Raw genomic sequence first — 21,165 nt, forward strand, 5'->3', positions numbered from 1 at the left:
ACCCCGCCTTTCCAAAAAGATGATCAAGGCGGCTTACAAAGGATAAAAGCAGTTACAATACAAAATAAAACAATTACAGTATAAAAGTTAAAACATTACTACGTAAAATGGGAACAGGAGTCAGGAAAAATTACACATGTCCAGGGTAATAACAATCAAATCACAATAATCCGGGGTCAAAAAAGGAAAACATGGGGCAGAGAAAAAACAATTAACTAAATTGAGAAGGCCAACCGAAATAAGTATGTTTTTAAATTCTTTTTAAAAGAATCTAATGAGGCGGCGGAGCGGAGCTCTACAGGGAGCTTATTCCAGGAGGATGGGGCAACGATGGCAAAAGCCCTCTGAGAGGTCCTCCCAAGATGAGATCTGGGGACCTCCAACAAATTAGTCCCGGATGTTCTAAGTGTGCGGGGCGGATTATGATGATGAAGACTCTTCATCATAAAGTTTACTTTCCCTTGGTTGACAATTTATATTGTTGCCCTCAGATCTGAAAGGTCAGCATAAACTAATAAAAGAGTGCTTCAGAAAGCATCATTAGCTTCCCTACAGAATAAGGTTTGGTAGGAATAAAATATGTCTTAATAGTGTATCATTTACACTATTGTAAATAGTGACTAGATGGAAAGGCAGTATAGTAATACATATAATTTTTCTTTTTTTCTTAAGAAACCTGGTTTAGAATGTGATCTGAAATGGTTGATTTCATTTTATATGTTTGTATGCAAGGATTACACATTATGTTTTATGAGCCTTGTTACATTATCATATATTTGTCAATGTTGTTCAGTAGAAAAATATTAGGATCTAATATAGGTAACTTATGCCTAAATCTGGCCCTGGGTGCATGGAGCTATTCTGAATGTTACTGAAATAAAATGTATAAAGTATCCCCCTTCTAAGCATCCCTATTTTGTTTAAGAACTGATCCAAATATGGCTTTTAGTTACTGATTTATGTATCTGTGCCCCTTGATTATTTGTGGAAAGTATAGGCATAGAGTGCATTCATTTCCTGTGATTTCTATAGCTTCTCTAACTGCACAATCACAGGAATTTCTATGGTTAGGCATAAAAAATAAACCTATATGACTAACCTAGTACATGTCCTACATTGCCTTCTCCAAACACAAACTCTGTCATGCATACACTTGAATTGGTTCTCATCCCCTCTCCCCACATTTTTGAAATCTTTATATATTCTATTCCTATTGTCTTGACTCAAGCACATTGACAGTAAAATAGTGTAAATACATGAAATGAATAAAAACATTATAGATCTGCATTACATTAAAATTTACAAGTTTACATTGGGAAATGTAAACAATTGGTCAGAATTAAAAACAAACCAGTAAAAGAAAAAATGAAGTACCAATCCAACAAGCCTGGTCATTTGTCAAAGCCTGTTTGAATAAAAAGGTCTTTGTCTGCAGAACAAAAGACATCAGGGTAGAAGGCATCCTGTAGCAGATTTCAAAGCCTGAAAATCAAGAAAATGCTCTCTCACATCTACAGCAGAGTTGCCCCAGAAGGTGAAAGGACTGAAAGTAGAGCTTTCTCCAAAGATCTCAAAAACCAGACTGGTTCCTATGGGAGACTATGGTCCTTCAGATAGCCTACATCCAAACTGAGTAACACTAAGATTCATGGACCAAAACCTCATAGGGACAGTGAGATGTTATGACAGAAGGAACTGTACATATGATGAAGAAAAATGTCAGAGGTGCAAATAATTTTTATTCAGAATTTGTATACTGCAGAATAAAGATTAATTTTTAATATTAGGTTTCAATTTTCTGTTGCTCTTGAGAGAAAAATTATAACATTTCAGTAGGATGAAGTTTTCTTTGGGATCAAATAATATATTAGGGGGAAATCATGTTTTTACCTAATATTTGATATAGTTGTGACAATTACTTCAGTGGTGTCTGCTCTGATTTTCAGATGCGGTCTGTCAGCCGAATATTTAAATTCATTGATATGCCAACAGAAGAAACCAAAACCTCACCACCATCAAAGGATGATGGATTTTCCCATGCCCTTATAATTGAGAACAAGCATGCAGTGGGAAAGAATACCTGGCCATCTGGCGGGCAAATGATTGTGAAGGATCTCACTGCCAAGTATGTAGATGGAGGACTGGCTATCCTTGAAAACATTTCCTTTTCAATAAGTCCAGGACAAAGGGTGAGAATATTTTAATCTAAACTGTTTACAGTTCCTCAAACACATTGCAGCAACACTGCTAAACAGAAAGTCAAATAGTCCTTCATTTCTAACTGTAAAAATTCAGTATAAATATTTCATTATTCTAATATGCAGCACATTCTGCAAAAACAGTGAGGGGAACCTGTTTACCTAGTATTTGAGAGACCAGAATTCAAAATGGATCTAAAATTGCTAAAATGGATCTAAGAATGTGCTATGATATTCCTCCAAATAATTTTTATTGATTTGACATATGAGTTAACAAACTTGGAAAACAAAAAAACAAACAAACATACAAAATTAAAGACACACAAGCCTACCTATACATAAAATACATTCCCACTATCCCACATATTTAACATATTTAACATCAAACCATGCCAAGAACATGTTGCGATTTTAAAAGTATGGGGGGTGGGGGGTGGGGGGAGAGAATCAGGAAAGAGTTCTAAGTAATTTCTTTTTGTATTATGAGTTCATGGTATAGTTTACATACAGACATATAGAGTTCCAGACTGGCCTTTGGGTCTAAAGCAGAATATAACGCTTTTTTGTGTGTTTAAAAAATGACAGGTTATATTATTGGTTAGTTGATGGCTGTTATATGATTGCTTCCCTTTGTCAGAATCTGTCTTGGCCTTTTTATGTTCCTACTGTTCTATTAATATTTATAATTTCAGTACCATTTCAGTACAGTACATTTCTACCCTGAACTGCTATTTTGTTAATTTCTAACATGCATATTATTAATTTATAGGCAAGAGTTTCTTCATTAATTTATGTTTATAAATATTGCAGGTGGGCCTTTTAGGAAGAACTGGCTCAGGGAAAAGTACTTTGCTGTTTGCTTTTTTGAGACTCCTGAATACCGAAGGGGATATTCAAATTGACAATGTTTCGTGGAACACTGTTTCTGTGCAGCAGTGGAGAAAAGCATTTGGAGTTATACCTCAGGTAAATTGACACTGGCCTGTAAAATTAATTTCTTTATAAATTATCTTGCTTAAAAGTCTATTTTTGATAGAGTTCAAATTCTGTTTAAGTAGTGCAGAAGGGAAACAAGATTAAATGTAACAGTAGGATAGAGCATATGTCTGTGCTCACCTGTCTTCTCTGCAGCCAGGCTCAGATACAACCAAACAACCACCAAGAAAACCCTGTTACCTGTTCCCACTGCCACAGATGATCTCAAAATAAGGGAGGTTCATATGGGAGAATACAGTCCTTTAAACAACCTGGATTTGAATAATATGGGGTTTATAGATCAGCACCGGCACTTTGAATTGTGCCCAGAAATAGACTGCCACCCAGCAGTGTTGTTGCAACGCAGGATTTGTGTGCTCTCTGTAGTTAGTCCCAGTTAAAAATCTAGCTGCAGCTCTTTGGACCTGCTTAAGTTTCTAGACACTCTTCAAAGGAAGGCTCCTACAGAGAATATTACAGCAATTCAAATGGAATATAACAAGGCATATGTCACTCTCACTGTGGTCAGGTCCATTGTCTCTAGGATCTATGCAAATGCACATTTGGCCACCACTAAAACTGGAGATCCCAGACTTAGTGTTGAATGTAGAAGTACTCCTAAGGTATAAACCTGCATCTTCAAAGGGAATGTAACCCCATCCAGCACAGGCTGAATCCCTATTTCCTTATCTGCCTTTTGTCCCATCAGGAGCATTTTAATTTGTTTGTCCCCATACAGTCCATTACTGCAACAAGCACCAGTTTGGAAACCAGTTTGGAACGATTATTTGGACTGATGTGGAAAAGAGTAATAGAGTTTGATCTAATCCATGTATAGACTCTAGAACTCCAGATAAGTTCTTACGTTAAATAGTATGGGGGACAAAACCAACATGAGAGAGTCCACAGGCCAATGGCTAAGGGGTCAACAGGCTTAGCTCAGTACCACCTTCTGAGTTTGCCCCTCAAGGAAGGAGTGGGTCCACTGTAAGACAATACATTCTGCCCTTGCCTTATGCGGGGGATCCATTCTGGACACCCCCCCCTGCATAAGGTAAAAAGTGTGTATGCTTGGGCTCCGTTACATATAATGGGGCTCGTGCAAGTTGCGCAGTTGTGTGTGTGCGCCACAGTTGTGTGCACCATTCTCTCAATCTCCCACCGGCTTCCACGTAAGCTGGAAGCTGCCTATAATGAGCTCGCATATGGAAGCTGGAAGCTGCTGAAAGATCCAACAGAACAAACAAAGAAATACTTCCCATATCTACTTCCTGGTGTATGTTACCCACCAAGCTTCTATGATTCTATTCCTTCTTTGGAGGTCTTTAAACAGAGGCTGAATGGCCTTCTGTCGGGGATGCTTTGATTTGGATTTCCTGCATGGCAGTGGGATGGACTGTCTATCTGTCTATTTACCAGCTGGATGAGTTTGTGTTCAGTAAGCCCTACCTTTTTTATTTATTCATTGTTTGTATTCTGTGTATTTACATTGGTGTAAGAACTGCGGAACATACTGGATTCAGTGACCTGACTTTTTTGTATCATCCTTATTCGTTCAATTTTTGTACCATGTGATGTAGGCTGATACAGAATTCTGCAGAACTCAGTAGTTTGTGATGTTCATGACATTTTAGCAATTCCAATAAATCCTATTTTCAGTACATCATTCTGAAATTTATTTTACTAATGTATGATACAATTGCATTGTTTTTTATATGCCCAGACACAGGTTATCTTACTGTTTCAACTCCTAGAAGTCATAAGATTGCATCTCAGTGAAGTCAGTTACAGTTTTGAATTACAGCTACATATTACAGAGCCTGTGACAAGGGTTATTGCATAGTAGGAAATCCTGCAGGGAACAAAACAAGAACAAAATATTATTACAATAAATGGAGCCATCTGATGACCTTTATCCATGAGCAGAACCCCTAGGGTGATCAATAACAGCTTTAAATGTCAGGCCTAGGGAGCAATTTTATCCTGAAAGAACATAGTCCTGCTATTTGCTCCTTCACCTAAGCTTTCATTAATACCCAATCCATAAGAGTCAGCATGTTCACATGATGATTCCTTTATATCAGGATCATACCCCAAGAAACCCTGGAGAGAGTCAGATAGTTTCCAGCTATGTTGTGTTCCAATTTGCTGTTATAAATATTTTCCAGTTAATGACAGCATCCTCTGATGACTTGAGGACCTCAAAGTCTTCACTTAAAAACTATTACAATAATACTGAAATGATGTGAATGAGTGGCAATATTTATTTAAACTTTAGGCTGCTGAAATCATCCACAGATTGAGTGTCCTTTAAAAATGTCTGCCACGCAGAAAGCTCCTTGCATGCAGTAACCTAAAGCATTGGAGTGAAAGTTTTTAGCATGCAAAATTTATTATATGCTGCAGGCTTTTATTTATTCCTTTGATTGTGTGTGCACTTGCATGCATGTATAGCCACTTATACACTACCATCTGAATATTAGTATGTTAGGATAAACATTTTAACACTATTGGATAAGCAGTAAGTATCATGAGTTCCTATCCTGCTGCCACAACGAATATTTACAATTCTTTCTGGAGCCTTCTGATGAATCATGGTCCTTTTAGCTCCTAGGAGAGGTAATTGAGTTGAGACTTTCCTGAAAGCTTTTCAGAGCAAAAGCTACCACTACTTACAGATTTGTAGTGAACAATAGGTTTCTTATTCTAATAAGAAAGCTGCATATTTAATAGCCAGAGCATGAGGTGTGATATGTTAGTCTTTAAAGCCATCCATACTAGAGCACATGATTTAATGCAGGGGTAGGCAACCTTTTTGAGCCGGGGGCCGGGTTGCTGTCCCTCAGACAACTGGGGGGCCGAAGCCAATAAATAAATAAATAAATAAATAAATAAATAAATAAAATAATGTTTTAAAAATTAAATAAATAAATAAACCGGGACAAATATAGGACAAAATGTTCAAATGGAGGCCACTTTTTTATAAAAAAAAATGGAGGACATGCGAAAAAAATTGCTGATTTTTTAAAAAATGTTAAGATAAATGCATGTTTCTGAGGCTTCTATAGACAATTGCCCCTCAAAGGCCCCGGCGGCAATCGGCGGCAGGACCAGGCTGGGGCCGGTCCCAAGGCCTCACCGGGCCGCATCCGGCCCACGGGCCGCACGTTGCCTACCCCTAATTTAATGAGACTTAACGTATTTATTTAACACGTCAACATCCAAAATAAGCAATCATCAGGAAGAAGTAATCATGCTAAATACCTGACATATTTATGCTTTCAGTTCTCTGTCTTTCCTAATCCACCTCTTTTCTCTCACTCCTTTACTTTTCTTTCACTTACTTCAATCACCCAGCATTTTAATTTGGCTTGTATTCATGCATCTGTGACAGAGCTACTTTTGCAAATCCCACAGTGGTGGAAGAGGGAGCTCAAGAGTGTGTGAAGGAGTATCTGTCTGGCCATGTTCCCACTGGCCATCATTGCTGGGTTTTTGTGTTTTATATGTCAACAGAAGGGAAATTTGGGGATTTACAAACTTTGAAAATGTCAAGTTGTAAAAATGTTGTCTTCCCTTGTGTCTTTAATCAGATCATGGTAGGGCACATCACTTTTAAATGCTGACTTCCTATACTTTTGTAGGATCTCAAAAGAAAGTGCACAGATACTCCACTAGAGAATTCAAAATAGGTGTTTAAAACTCACCAAGCATAGTGGTTGGACCCAGACTTAGTCATACTTAGAACATACCCATTGAAATAAATGGGATTTAAGTTAGCCTTAGCATTTGGGTGAAGCAGGATGGGGAACTTATGGCTCCACTCTGCAGATATTGGATACCAGTTTGCATCAGGCCCTACCAGAATGACCAGTGATCAGGGATGATGGGAAATGCAATCCAACATCTACAGGGCCATAGCATTCCCATGCTAGGATAAAATACTCAAAATGTTAGTACTGAACTATTAATGTTATATTGTTGTTATACTGTTGTTAGTGTTATATTGATTACACAGTGGCATTGTTTGCTATAACACTGAAGAAATTATGGGTGCACTTTATCAATTACTGATTCAGTTGAATTTGGTTGACATGGAAAGTAGTCATTGCTGATACAGACTTTAACCTATGATATCATAATTTTTCTTTTAAGCCTGATAAATTTTGTGACTATGTATTGTAGTCAGCCCACCATATCCATGGATTCAACTATCCACTGCTGGAAAATATTCCAACAATATATACATTCCAAAACGCAAAGTTAGATTTTTCTATTCTATATAACAAACACCATTTTACAATGTTATTATATTTTTTTTATTTATTTTATTTATATATATTATAGGACTTGAGCATCCACAGATTTGGGCATCCAGAAACGAAACCTCAGCTACTACCAAGGGCACACTGTATAACGTTTGATAGTCCATTTATTTAGTGAATGGACTGGAATAAAGGCTGTGTTCACTGTAACTTTTAATCAATGGCTTCTAATTCCTACATTTTGCTTTAGCTAAAAGATTGGTCAGATTAAAAAGCTAAAATGAGAAAACTGTTCTGAATTCATCTTTAAAAGGGGCAATTAACAGTGCTAGTAGGAAAGTCAGCTGATTCAGAACAAGAATCCACATTTCATGCATCGGTGGTTAGCAATTGTTAAGACATATTATTGGTATTATGAAGGTGTCTCTTTCTTTTATGAAAACTGGTTTGTTCAGTTATGTTTTCATTGCCGTCACAGGACTCAGAAATATTTAGTTCTTTACTATAATACATTGAACACCAAGCGTAAACAGAGCTATGCCAGACTTAGTTTCCTCTGTGTATTAATGCCACCACACCCAGTAATCTTGAGAAGCTAATCCCAAGACAGAGAACATTGCAGGTATCACTAACTTTAAGGAATCAGTGATAAATGTAAAAGAACAAAGGCCTTATTGTACATGCCCTGCCTCAAGAAAGGTATTTTTCCGCTAACCAGGGATACATATGCAAGCAATGCACCACACATACTTCAAAGAAGAAGAATCTGATATATTTATTGCTGAATAAACAATGTATAGTATCTTTTGCAGTTTAGGATTTCTGTTCAAGCCATTTAAAAACCAGTTGTTTTGGAGCAGAGGAGTATTTTTAGACTACAAACCTGTCCATCTTTATTGAGACTAAGGCTACTGAACACAGTAAAAAATAGGACTGAGTTGCAAGTGTACACAGGTGCTCCATTAATATACTTGGTATACTTGATAAAAGGTAATCACACATATGAAAAATAGGAGGCAAACCCAGTTGTTAATTTGTGTATGTAGATATATATAAAAATAGTCTCACAAATCACCTTATAATAAACTTTGGTATAATGCAACAAACAAATTACAGTAAAATTGAAAGGAAAGATTAAATCAGCCACAGTTTAATCAACATTATAGAGAAACACTTAAACTCCAAATCAAAGCTGAACAATTATAAACAACAACAACTTGAGAGTTTCTTGCTGTTGCCTCACAAATCTACCAATCCCAGGATTCTGTAGAATACACCCATGGCAGTTAAAGTGGTGTTAAAATGCATTATTTTTACAGTGTGGCTGCAGTCCAGAAAGGGTGTGTTGTGTATACATATGTGCTTTCAAGTTGCCTGTCTGGGTAGCCACTTCAACTTAAATTCACACTATTGTATTGATTGTATGCAAAATTTTGTTTCAAAATCAAAGCTTTAAGGACAAAAGTAAGTAAATAAATAAATCTAAAGTTTTGAAGTGTCTTTTTTGTTACTTGACTGATTAATATCAGCATTCTGACTAGTCCTTGAATTCATTTTTTAATCCCATTACAAAAAACATTAATCACAGTGATGTTAAGAATGTTAAAGAACATGAAATGGGTGCAAATATAGAATGTCTTAAATTACATTAGTCCATATACATCAATAGTTCTATATTTAACATATCACTCTATATGTATATGCTTTCAAGTTGCCTGTTCACTTATAGTGCCCCATGAATTTCATGGGGTTTTCTTAGGCAAGGAATTTTCAGAGGTGGTTTGCCAGTTCCTTCCTCTGAAATATAGCCTACAGCACCTGGTAGTCATTGGCAGTCTCCCATCCAAGTACTAGCCAAGGCTGACCCTGCTTTGCTTCAAGATTAGATAGGATCTGGTGCCTTTATGGTATTAAGGTCCAACAGAGTGGGTATCAGTTTAATATCTCTTGGGATAAAATACTGCAATAGCTTCCCAATAATTGAGCCTCTGAGGGTTGTGCAGTACTCAGTACTTCTGAGTACCTCAATCCAATTGTTTTTCTAGACATAATTAATACAGTAGAAACTTTGTAACTCAGCACTTATGTAAGTTTCATTGATTCAAGGGGTTCATTCTGTTTGGGTCCAACAATTGAATTTAGTCCTTATTGTTATGCCCAATGGCTGGGTAAGACTGTGCTAACTTGGTTCTTCAGATATTCTAGTCCCCAATTGTAGGTTATTATTGACTTAATAAAGCCCTAAATGGTTTGGGTTCAGGATCCAAAAGGACACCTCCACTCATATGAACCTCCCGAAAACTTGAGATTTCCAGCAGGTAACCTGATGCATGTCCAAACACATTGTGAGATTAGTCGGTATGCTCAAGTAACAGGAGTTTTTCTGTAGAAGAACCCTATCTTTGGAACTCCCTGCCAAGGGAATTTAGGCTGTCCACTCGTTTTGAGCTTCCAGCAGGCAGTTAAAATGGTGGTGTTATAAATGGACTTTGCTGTTCGAAACTGCTCTGTCTGTTTTAATGATTTATTTTACAATTATTTTTAGAGTCTTTACAGTTCTTAAAGATTATTTTAATTTGTTTTTAAAGCTTTCATCTCCGTATTGTTTTAGATGTCTTTACCTGTTGTGCCTTTGAGCTCTCCTGGTGGGTTGGGAGGCAGTATAGAAATACAATAGGTAGGTAGGTAAATAGACAGACAGTCTCAGGCTCAAGAGGAAGTTGTAAAGTTGTGGGAATCTCTACAGCATTAACCACTTTGAAAGGAGTGAAACAAATATTTGCTCTGTCCAGCTTCTTCACTTTTTTAGTTCACACATTACTTTAGTTCACAAATTACTTCTCCCAGGATAATGCCCCCCCCCCCCAGGGTAGTATAAAAACGCTGAGAAGTCTTGTGAAGCATTAAAAATATGTTTCACTAGTGCAGTTACATTCTAGATTATTAGTGTTATGATCAGGCCAATTCCTGTATGAGCTGACGGGAGATTTGTTATGTTTTTAACAATATGAAAGGGATGAGGAAATGGGAGAAATAATTAACTGCCAGACTTTTTCTTCAAACACTGTTTATTCAACATGTACATGTTTTCTTCATGGCTTGGAGGAAAAGCCAACAAGTAACCATTATTCTCTGAAAGAAAAATCTCCCAAGTGTTCTTAGTGTGCACTAAGTGTCACATTTGTTTCACCTTTTCAGAATAGTTGTGAAAGAGTTACTGTCACTTGAAGCAGACTAAATCGTCCCTGTCAGAGGGATACAGAGGCTCACACTTGTCTAATGTTCAAAGAGATTAAACAAATATTGGATTTGGGCAGTGTCCCTCCTTTCCTCTGCAAGCCACAGTCTAATGCATGTGACTAAGAGGTATCCATTTCTAAGTGTGAGACTCAGGGAAGAGAAAATAAAGGTTTTGGCTTTCTTTAAAATGATTGATAAAATTGGCAACACTTTAACCAGCTTTAGGAAAAGCTGAGAAGGGGAAAAGAAAGTGATTAGATGTAACTGTTAAGAAATCTAACCCATCCACTCCCTGCTGTTCCCATGTATATGTTAACAAGGAGCAAAGGAAAGAGTAGATACAGTAAGCAGGAATTTTGTATTTTTTTAAAAAATAGTAGTATCATTATTCTAATAAAAAAGTAGACCACTAATATTAATACAACAGAAACAATCAGTACATGTTACTATAGCAAACATAATGAATAATAACAATAGAGGTACAGTACAACCGCATTCAATCCAAAATGGAGTTTTCCCTAACTTATTTTTGTAATTCATAATCATTTATATGGGTAGAGTAATCCCTTAAACTGCCTCTTCTTCAGCAGGTCCTCTGGGGCAGGAGAGTAAAGCTCTCTCTGAATATCTGAAATATGGTAATATGGTAATGGGTTGTTTTTACTACTTTCATCGGTCAAAATGTGGAAGTTGCATTCTGGTTTGCATCCTGTTTGAAGAAAAGACCTCTTTTCAGTTTAAAATAACTCAGGAGGATCCAAAAATATGGCAGAATTGGTCCCTATGGTCCCTAGGGCCTTTGATGGGTATGTTTTTTTAAAGAAGATAAAAATTGCTTCCTCAGAGATGTGGAGAGAGTGTGGATGTCCAAGATCTCAGGAGTGGTTAACACTCCCCTCAACCTCTTGCAGTTGCATACCTGCAATTTAAAGCAGGCAGAAAAACAAGGACATATTTGGAGAAAAGGGGGAAAGTGTTGGACAGAAATATTCAGTATTATAAAACATAACCACAAACTCATAAGGGAACTGGGTACAGACCAGGTTTAGAAGTGGGAAAGATGTCTAGGGATGCGGACTTTACAAGGGTTTTCGTACAGACATACACATTTTCCTTAGATTGTATCCCAGTGAAAACAGTCAGGCTTACTTCTGAGTAGAAATAGAATGTAAGTCTATAGTGTTTTGTTCAGAAAAAGAAACCAAACCAACTTCTTGCTATAATATTTCTAAATTATGCAACAAATACCAAAGACCATATTTGCTAATTGGCATGTTTTTAAAATGTTATTTAATTTTGTGAATTTTTGGCTTATGACATTCTGTCAACATTTTTTTTATCTTGTCTTTTCTGCTTGTACAGAAAGTATTCATATTCTCTGGATCTTTTCGGAAGAACTTGGATCCTTATGGACAATGGAGTGATGAAGAACTTTGGAAAGTTGCTGAGGAGGTAAATGCCTGTTTTCCTTGTTTACATTTTCAGTAAGGTCAGTATAAGTTCCAGGTAATCATAGTGAGGGAGCGTTATCACAAACTGAAGCACAACTTGGGCCAATAACTGTGTTACTTACATCTGATAAGGATGTGTAGAATAGACTCTTTTTTTTCCCTTGTGAAACTAGTCATGTTAAGAAAAGCATTGGGCAGGCAACAAAAATGTAGTTACTCATTTCTATTTAGTTATGTCTTGCTTATGCACTTAGAAATGTTCACCATTTTGTAAATGACATTCTGTTCTTGAGATAAGTCCACTTCTGCAGGGACTAATGTAGGCAGGCCAAGACATAAAATGGGGAATAGCTGATCACCCTTTCATTAATTCCCCAAAGGTGTGCTTCTCAAGTATTTGCAAGGCGGTGACCACTTGACTCTGTTAAATACATCCTATCCCACCTTTCTCCATGGCTGTATGTCATTTCCCAGGTGTATACCCAATGGAGATTTACCCTTTATGTGTCAGTGTAGTGAGTTGGGCCTCTACTGACACACAGATGGATTTTTGAGTCCTTGTCAGCATTGTGGGCAATTATGAACATGGTCCAGTGGCATGAAAGTATTCATTTGTTTCAGTGGCCTTGTTAGATATAAGTTCCTCAAAGCAAATCTTGATTTTAGCATTTTATGTAAGGGACACCATTTTACTATGTCATTGTATTCAATGGGACTTGAGCATCCATGGATTTTGTTATCCATGGTGCGGTCCTGGAACCAAACCTCAGCAGATACCAATTGCCCACTGTATTTTGCATTCGCTTTGATAGCTAAGGCTGGGAAAAGATGTAAAGGTTGAGAACCAACTGTGGGAGTGGATTTTTTCTCTGTTGCTAACCTGCTTGCATAGTTCTCATAGCTATTGAGGAGAGAGATGGGTTACGCTTGCTCATTTTGATTTTCCACTGTAAAACTTTTGGAGCTCATCTGCCATGGACCTTGGCCTGGGGAGAGTACACCCCAATTCAGGTTCTCCATGGCCTGTTACAGACTGCCAAAATAAAGCTGCTTTGGGTCTCTTTGGAGGTATGCTGTTTAAATGATGCATGCATCCGAAGAATCCGGAAGCTGCACCAAAGCTGCCCTCCAGTGCTTAGGAATGGAGTGTGGCTTTGGTGCGACCTCCGGACTCTTAGGACCCATGCATCATTTAAATAGCATACCTCCAAAGAAACCTGAAGCAGCTTTATTTTGGCAGTCTGTAACAGGCCCATATGTCCAGCAATGGGTATTTTGAGTGCCAACTGAGAGATTATCTGGATAGAATTTATTGGGGTCCTAATTCTGCCATTTCCTGTGTAGGGATGCTGGATCCCATCAGTGGAAGGGCTGGAATGCTTCTCTTCTGTGTGCTATCTGCTGAATCAATTATCATCAGTAAGCCACAGCAGTAGTGTGCATCAGAGTTCAGCAACAAAAGAACTCTTTGAGAGACCTAGAACTACATCCGGTTCTGTCACAAGATAATTTCCCACAAAGGATTATGGAATGTGTACTCCTAGAAAATTAGGAGAATGGGATTACCAGTTCCTGCATGTGCTTGTTTTAATTATACTGTAAGCAACTTTGGGTCCCACAGTCAGAGAAAGGTGTAATATAAGTAAAATACAGTTCAATACAAATAAATCCTGTTTCCAGACTGGAATTCTCTGGGTGCTAGTGATATTTCTGAAGAAGTCAGGCCTAGAGCATGGAATTAGGACCCTGGTCAGCTCCCTGTGGAACAAATCTTGCAGGCTCCACCCACAGCAAGTGAAGGATGTTGTTGCAGTGGAACCAACCATGTATTTTTATATTCCCATAATCAAAAGTCTGCTTTTAGCCATTTTCCCTTTTTGGCATTAAGGAACTGTACACTGTTTTTGAAGTGACAACCTTGGTGTTAGGGAGCCCCCAGTTACCTTTGGTTGTTCAGTGGCAGTGGTAGGGTTCCCTTCTAGAATTCTGAGAATCCTGTGGAAAAATGAGAGCTTGCAGTCACAGAATGGGTACCTCCATGGCTAGAGCAGTTGCTGGCCCATGGTACTTCCCTCTCATGGGAGAATCTCATGAAGAAACACATGTTCACAGGTCTACACCTGTGGAGAAACATCTGTGGTTCCTGACTACAATCTTTCCCCTTCCTGGAGATATCAGGGAACCTGGAACCATGATACTACTGTGTTTTGTTTTCAGGCCAGTTAAAGGGGAGGTGGCTGACCAAAACTGTGATGAATAAGACCATCTTGAATCTGCTTGCCATAATGTCAGTTGCATCCATACATACCCTTCGATATTAAAGAGAAAGTAACCAGAAGTGGGATCAGGGCAGGCCAGGAGTCAAGAGGTTAGATGGATCATTGAGATCTAATGAAGAGTTCATTGTCAGAATGACCATTTAAGGACAGAAATGTGATGAAGACTGTGGCCTTTTCAGCTCTTGATAGTAGGCTGTCTTCCTGCCCAGCTGTTAATACACCTAGTCCTTTACATTGCTGGAACACTTGAAAGACATCACTGCATCACTAGTTTTCTTCATCACTAGTTTTCTAACAGTGACCAGCTATAGAAATGGGGGAAAGAACATGAACACTATCTATAGACATTTCTGGTACCTCTCAACATGAACAAAGGACAGTCCTGAAATATGTCTCCATCTTCTAGTTTCTAGACTTTCCCCAAAATGTTTGCTAACCTTCTTTGTAAAAATTTTCAGGGCAACAGTGGTTGGATTAATTACAAGCCAAAGTTAGGACAGATATTTATCATTACATCTTAACATGGCCAGTGAGTTCCATGTGCTGAACCAGTTTTGGTTTGTATGTTTGGGAGAATGACTTCCCCTAGCCACAGCTGTAGAACAAACCAGACTGTTGGTTACAAGTCAGACAGCTTTTAAAAGGCAAGTTCCCCAAACAGTTTGTTACGCAATATGAGAGGCATCCAAGAATGAAATCTCCTGTAGCCTTTGATATGTGTAACTCACTGCATGAATCTTTGGATTGTGACCAAATTTTTGTAATAAAGTAAATCAATTTGTATGATAAAATGTTTGTCCCCTCCCCACTGCACCTGAATTTTTCTCCTTCAGGTTGGACTGAAATCTATAATAGAGCAGTTTCCAGGTCAGCTTGATTTTGTACTTGTGGATGGTGGCTGTGTCCTCAGCCATGGACATAAACAGTTAATGTGTCTTGCCAGGTCAATCCTCAGTAAAGCTAAAATTCTTCTTCTTGATGAACCAAGTGCCCATCTTGATCCTATGTAAGTACTGTAAGAACATTTTAATTTGATTGTTTTCTCACTGGGACATCATTAAAAAGTGATTGTGAGGGTCATAAAATGTTTTAATTTTATATTTGCAATAGTGATAGAATTCTGATTTTGACTGTATGGAGGTTTTTAAACTATAAAATATAGCACTTGCACAACTGAACTGAAGAGTTTTCGTGTTTGTGCTTTTCCATATTTTGCAGAATAAAACATTTCCTTTGAAAACCATGTAGTATTTTACGAGTTGTCCACATGGGTCAAATGGCCCAACTTCCCCCAGCCTCATGTCATCTGTTTAGACGATTGCGCCTGATTCCATCAGTACAGACATGGACCCATCCTGATGCCAACCCAGGGACTAACCTGGATGAGCACTGGAGGCAGGATAGAACAGGCTCAGCCCCTGCTATCCTGCCCATCTGCTTAGGTCCCTAGAGTGCCTTCATCCATCGGTGGTTTCATTATATGTTTTCACTCTTACAAATCTAAAAAAAACCAGAATTCCATAGCACTGAGCCATTGCAGTTACAGTGGTGTCAAACTGCACTAATTTTGCAGTGTGCAGCAGTCTGAGTCTTTGTCCAGTGGCCAGTCCCTACGTTTGTTTCCATAAAGCAAATGGCTATTAAACCAATTTAACTTGGCATTGTCAGTGTACCCTTGATTGTTTGCTACAGCAAATATTATCTTTCTCGAACCTTCTCTGGTTAAGGTAAAAAACTAATGAAAATAATGGCTGCATCAGAATCATTGATCTATAACTTCATAATTATTAATTGCGGTTTATAATTGTAATACCTGTTTAGGCCTGACTCTAGCTGTTGAGCAGTATATGTGATGGTACTATTTCATCTGAACTGTCAATGTCCTGTTATAATGCTGTAAAAGTTTGGCAAACATTATAAAAGTGCTTATTCAGTGTAATTAAATCCGTGCACTGTAATCATTCACATATTAAAAATTATTTATCTTTCAGGACCTTCCAAGTGATTAAAAAAACTCTCAAGCAGGCTTTTGCAAACTGTACAGTAATACTCTCAGAGCATAGACTGGAAGCACTATTAGAATGCCAGCGGTTTTTGGTAAGTGCCCTTCAAATATTAAATGAAATGTTTAAGATCCAAATCAGTATTTTAAAGTGGACCAATCTCTGACATCAGAACTACTTTTGAAGCCTCCTCAGTATCAAAAGTGGCCCAGCTTCTATTTGAAAAATCCAAACCAAAAGGACCATTGGGTCTTCTGGGTGCTTTAACAGGTCTAATTTATATATCTTGTGTTTGGTTTAATTCTGCATGGAATGGCCTGGGTTAGTGCATCTTTGCAGCCAGTATTATTTAGAATTTTTTAAAAATCCAAAGGTACATATTTTTCAGAAGACTTACTTTATATCACACAGTGCTTGCTTTCTGTGATACCCCTTAATTATTTCTCTTTAAAATGAGACAATAGGTGTCAGTACTTTGTTCCTGTAAATAAAAAAGCCATACATTCCAAAAACTAACCAGTTAGCAGTAACAAGAGTTGGATTGTATAGCATGAGATTTAATGAATTTGGCAACTAGTTGGAGAATACTATTTTTTGTAAGTCATGAACAGTCTGAGGATCTTGAACAATATTTCTCAAAACCAGCATGTGGACAATAGGAGACATATCTGACACACCCTAGTTTGCTCTGTAAGCTGTAGAGGGGCCCAAAGACTCCTTAGTATTTGCCCTGTTCCAAACTCTTCAGTTGTTCCTTACACCTTGAATACAAGATTTTATCAGCTTTATAAAATCTTGAAATCAAGATATAAGGAAGAACTGAAAAGTCTGGCACAGGGCAAATAGTCCTTGGGCTCCTCTGCAGCTTACAGGGCAAACTAAGGTGTGTCTTCTTCCTTTATAGCAGAAGAGAGTTTTTAAAGATCCCATTGTTAAATCAAGGCATGCTAGAGATAAGCCTGAGAGTTTTGCTCAGTTTGTTTTTCAAACTGTTTGTTCTTGTATTTCAAACTGAACTTAGCAAATTTTCACTTCCTGAACCTAAACATAAACTGAAATACATTTGGACCTCAAAATGCATACCTTTCTGAAGTTTGCAATGGAGTTTGCAAATATTAAAATATGTTCAGAGTGTGTGCATTTGGAAAAGTGGGAACAGAAGCACAAACAATGTGTATAAAAATTGATATATAGAATGTTAAAAATTAGTACAGAAATACTTTATTAAATGGAAATTTATTTATTTCATTTATTTCAAGTATTTATATCCCACTTTTCTCCCACAGTGGGATTCAAGGCATAGTCACTGGTGGGTTTCATGAAAATGTGTATTGTGTGCCTGCAAATCATTTCTGACTTATGGTGACCCTAAGGCCATAAAGGGGGTTTCTTGGCATGATTTGTTCAGAGGAGGTTTGCCATTGCCTTCCCCTGAAGCTGAGAGCATGTAACTTGCCCAAGGTCACCCAGTGGATTTCATGGCCAAGCAGGGAGTTGTCTAGTCTCCAGAGTCACAGTCAACACTCAAACCACGATGCCACATATTGCTTGGAAATACATATATTTGAAAAAGTAAGCAAAGATGTGTATTTTGAAAAATATACATGCAAATATTAATTATCACAAAGACAAAAATAAAATACAACCCCAAATAGAAGCCAACTCAGCCCAAAGTAACTTAATTCATAATTTGATGCTAAAGCAGAATGGAACAAGCAAACACTGGAATAATGATAATCTGAGTAAAATCATGACTGACAGATTTTTCCTTCTCTCAGCTAGGAATTAAGATTATGGAAGTGTAGAAAGAAACAGGTTAACATTTTGCCAATATTTACTGACCTAAAACTGCAGATCTTCAAAATATATTCAGTCTTATAACAGGGAGCTATGTAGAAGGAAACACTCATATCAAAGTACTAACTGTACTATGACTTTTTATTTCATAATTTTAAATTATGGTAGCAAAAGTATAATACACATAAATCAACCACAGCACAAATTGTTTCATGAACTTATTTCACACAGGGTTATTTTTAATTGCAGCAGCAATGTAATTCAATTATATAGCTAGGACAGCTGCACAGGTACACATCAGTGTGAGTACATTTTTTACTGTGTGCGTGTATTCTACAAATCTTCCAAGTTTTAATGTTATTTCACTGTTATTTCCCTTTCTTCACTGCACATACAAACCTCTTTAGGGTAGCACTCCATTTGGAAGTTCCTAATCAGCCTCACTGGTTGGGATCCTTGGCAGCAGTCTATTGCTCTTCCCCACTACTGCAAGTGGAAGAAGTAGAGAAATTCATGAGATCACCCCTGTTCCTGTTCCCTGAACAGTTGTAAAAAAAGGGAGGGGGCAGTGGGCTATGGAGAAGTGAAGTCTTCTCTCCCCAACAGCAATAGGAGTATGGCTATTGTTTATTCCAATCACCCCCTTCTCATAAAGGATGTAGTAGTAGAAAAAAGAGGTCAGAATATTTCTGCTATTATGCTATTTAACCTACCATTTAAATTTCCCCACAGTGCATTTGGATTTCTGATAGAACATTGATTTGGAGTATGACGCTCTGTTGGGGACTCTGAAGCACTTGCTTGATGACATGCATCTGGAGACATCTGTGTATCACTTAGCTTTGTCTCTGTAGCCATGCCTCCCAATGTTAGCCCCCCAAAGCTCACCCTTTAAGCACCCCAGCACCCCAATATTGCCATTTCTGTGCTCTTAGTGAAAGAAGGGATGAGTGGGGATGCATCCACCTGTTTTCCTGTAGCTGGACACAATGCAAGAGGCATCTGTGGAAACCTCTAAGGGGGATTTTGATAATTGTATGGTTGGAGCAGAATGTTGATCTCTGTAACAACCAAAAGATTCCAGCCTTTGAGGTGAAATACAGATGGTGGGTACAGAAGGAATTGTTTTTTGCTTGTCTTAATATATGCAATTCAAAGAATGAGAGTTGGGGTGGGTGGGATCATAGCTTTCTGCAGGCCTTGGGCTCTCAGCAAATGCAGAGTCATGGTGAACTTTCACAGTGCAATGCGTAATTATGGGTGCTCAATCAGTTAATAATCTTTTCTTCGATCTTCTGGTCTCTGATCTACAGTATAATAGGCTATACTTCACAACAGAAAGGATGACTAATATTCATGTATAGAAAAGAAGTAGATTCTGCTTCCTGAAAATGTATATCATTATATATTTTGTTAGTCTTTAAGGTATCATGAGACTCTTTATGAATGTTGTACAATAAAACTGTTAATGTACAAACTGAATAATAGAAATCTGGTATTGGCCCATAGGAATGCTCTTAACTGTTACAGTCAATATAGTCCTATAAATGTCTACTCAGAAGTTTCCAACTCTCATGCAGTTCCATGAAGCATACTCCCAGCCAAGTTGATAATGGGATTTTAGTCTAATATGGCTGTTTATAACATTAAGCTAGTTTGAAGCTGGGCAATATGTAGCCAGCTATGTAAAAGATTTCCCAGGATCATGAAATCACATTCTTCCCCAAACAGTTGAATAAAAATGATGGAAATGTTATTGTTGTTATTCATTAAAATGAGGTTGTTACCTAATTCTGATTTAGCTAAATTATTTTTACTAGGTGATAGAAGATAATAAAGTCAGACAATATGAATCAATCCAGAAGCTGCTGAGTGAAAAGAATTCCTTCCGACAAGCCATCAGCCATTCAGACCGAGTCAGACTCTTCCCAGGACATCCTAGGGACTCAAGCAAGCGCAGGTCCAGGCCAAAAATAGGTGCCTTGCAAGAAGAAACAGAAGAAGAAGTACAGGAAACTCGGCTGTGAAGATGTATTTGATATGTGGTTGGATTAGTAACTAGGAAGGATTGTGGAGAAAAAATATCAGACCAGGGAATATTGTAAAAGAACCACTGAAAAAATATGGGAGCAAGTATAGATTTAAGGATTACAGTTACTCTATGAACATGCAAAACAACTTTCCTGGGTAAAATAAGTTATCAAGAACAAATATGGCAGATGATACTCTTTCTGAAGATCCCAAGCAAAAGTCTTCTATTAACAAACATATGAGACCCTTTCATCATGATATATAAACTGGATTTTTCAACACTTCTGACATTTCCCCTTTAAAAACTGTGTGGATTAAAATATCCTAATATACGGTAGTACCAAACAAGCTATGCCTTATTAACCAGTGCACTGAGTTTAAAGACTAGTATTCTTTGAAAGAATCAGCCGGGGAAAAAAAACACATGACTGTTCGGGTCTAAGTCCAGAATTACTGTATTATGGCACAATAGGTCATGAATTAAATTTATTAGATACGTACACTACAAAGCAAAAAGGTATAGACATTTAATTTCTATGTGACTAGGAGAGTACAAAAGGGCTAACCTTTAGTTCTGGAAAGTGCTGTGTATTTAAACCTTTTAAGAATGTTATTGTGGTTAGTCTTTACATGTGGAAAGAGAGGATGAAAGTTGAGCCAAAAAATTTAATTACATAATTGCTCCCATTAACAGGTAACAGTTTTGTAATGCAAAAGGCATAGGGCTTGCAAGTCTGGGATTATTCTGTGGTGCAATACATAGGCTAAATTTCATGTTGTGGTATCCATGCTTGTAAAGGAGGGGGAAAATGAGTCAGAGACATTGAAAGTACTTTTAAATCAGTTACTTTAAATGTCTTGGTATGAATCAATCCACAATTATGCAAAGCTACAATTATGACCTTATTGTAGATGATGAGCAAATA

At 37.6% G+C, this 21,165-nt stretch overlaps 1 protein-coding gene across 1 annotated transcript in view; it reads left to right on the top strand.

The window, feature by feature from the left end:
• LOC149312289 (cystic fibrosis transmembrane conductance regulator-like) overlaps window positions 1-20,794 on the top strand; it is a 116,467-nt gene extending 95,673 nt beyond the window's left edge. Inside the window, exons 22-27 of the mRNA XM_089527187.1 lie at window positions 1,947-2,189; window positions 3,009-3,164; window positions 12,041-12,130; window positions 15,242-15,414; window positions 16,400-16,505; window positions 20,029-20,794. Coding sequence (XP_089383313.1) covers window positions 1,947-2,189; window positions 3,009-3,164; window positions 12,041-12,130; window positions 15,242-15,414; window positions 16,400-16,505; window positions 20,029-20,235 — 975 coding nt within the window. The 3' untranslated portion in view covers window positions 20,236-20,794. The remainder of the gene's footprint in view (window positions 1-1,946; window positions 2,190-3,008; window positions 3,165-12,040; window positions 12,131-15,241; window positions 15,415-16,399; window positions 16,506-20,028) is intronic.
• Window positions 20,795-21,165: the final 371 nt, after the last annotated feature.

The sequence above is a fragment of the Sceloporus occidentalis genome, unplaced genomic scaffold, assembly GCF_023333645.1.
Source record: "Sceloporus occidentalis isolate IW3139 unplaced genomic scaffold, rSceOcc1.0.p SCAF_5, whole genome shotgun sequence".
NCBI classification, from domain to species: Eukaryota; Metazoa; Chordata; class Lepidosauria; order Squamata; family Phrynosomatidae; genus Sceloporus; species Sceloporus occidentalis.